Here is a 1,057-nt window from a genome sequence, read left to right as displayed (position 1 = left end):
GGGGGGGGGGGGGGGTGCGCACCCGCGAGCGAGGTAAGGGCGGCTGTTGTAGAAGAGGAAGACGGCGATCGCGCCCGGCAGCGCACCCGCTGCAGAGGCTGCCTCGACCGCCTCCTCCGCCGCCGCGTGCGTTGGGAAGCGAACGCGCCACCGGCCCTCCTCGTAGCGCGGGTTCTCAAACGCCCCGAGAGCACTGCGCAGCTCGGCCTCGGCGCCGGCGCCGTCGAGCCCGCCGCCCTTCTCGACGAGGATGACCACCTCGCCGTCCAGCTCCGCCGGGCGGGCTGGCACGGAGCGGTGGCGGATGACGATCGTGCCGAAGAGAGAGGCGTATACGTCGCCCATGACCTGCGGAGGGGTAGGAAGAGGGGAGGCGTTGGAGAAGCAAGGGCATGTGTGCGGGCGAGAGAGTGGGGAGTAGAAGAGCGGCGGGCTGTGAGGGCGGCGGAGAGAAGGCGGCGCGGACCTTGAGCGCTTGATAGAAGAAGTCGTCCTCGGCCGCCGTCCTTGGCTTTTGCGGGAGCGAAGAGAAGCTGCGGAGGGGAGGCGCACAGGGGGCGGGGGCGGCAGAGTGTGAGAGAAGCCTCAAGTGAGGGATGGGCGCAGAGGGAAGGCCTGCCTATAACGCAGCGCAGCCACTGGGTGCGGGGTGGGTCTGGGGCGGCGGCGCACTCCCAGAAGAGGGCGGTCACGTGCTCGCCGAGCGGGTGGCGCAGGAAGCGCCGCACGTTCGCCAGATACTCTCCAGTCACGTCGGGGTGGTCCGGCGAGGCCCAGCCGTAGGTCAGCCCGGCGACTTCGCGGCTCAGCGAGCGCAGCGCCGCAACAGCCTCCTTCGGCGTGAGGAAGATGCGGATGCGTCGCTCCTTCTCCATTCGCTCCAGCTCTTGCCGGCGGAGGAGTTTGGGCAGCACCGCCTCGGAGCCGTCGGCGCGCAGGAACTCGGCGCGGAGCAACTTGATGGCGCCCGAGCGAAGGGCAGCGACGAGCGGCTTGTCGAGGGCCGCCAGCAGCGGGCAGCCCTTGTGGTCGGCGGCGGTAAGCGCAGCTGGCTGCT

At 70.6% G+C, this 1,057-nt stretch overlaps 1 protein-coding gene across 1 annotated transcript; it reads right to left on the bottom strand.

Annotated features, from left to right (window-relative positions):
* Positions 1 to 22: 22 nt before the first annotated feature.
* EMIHUDRAFT_123145 (hypothetical protein) lies at positions 23 to 1,057 on the bottom strand (the record flags this gene model as incomplete). The annotated part of the gene is made up of 3 exons (XM_005782747.1): positions 23 to 348; positions 467 to 533; positions 673 to 1,057. Coding segments are annotated over 3 exons (778 nt in total), but the record flags the coding sequence as incomplete, so codon positions are not given.

Source organism: Emiliania huxleyi (genome assembly GCF_000372725.1).
Source record: "Emiliania huxleyi CCMP1516 chromosome Unknown EMIHUscaffold_1862, whole genome shotgun sequence".
Classification (NCBI taxonomy): domain Eukaryota; phylum Haptophyta; order Isochrysidales; family Noelaerhabdaceae; genus Emiliania; species Emiliania huxleyi.
Note: the sequence above shows the minus strand (reverse complement) of the source record. Positions and strands in the feature narration are given on the sequence as shown.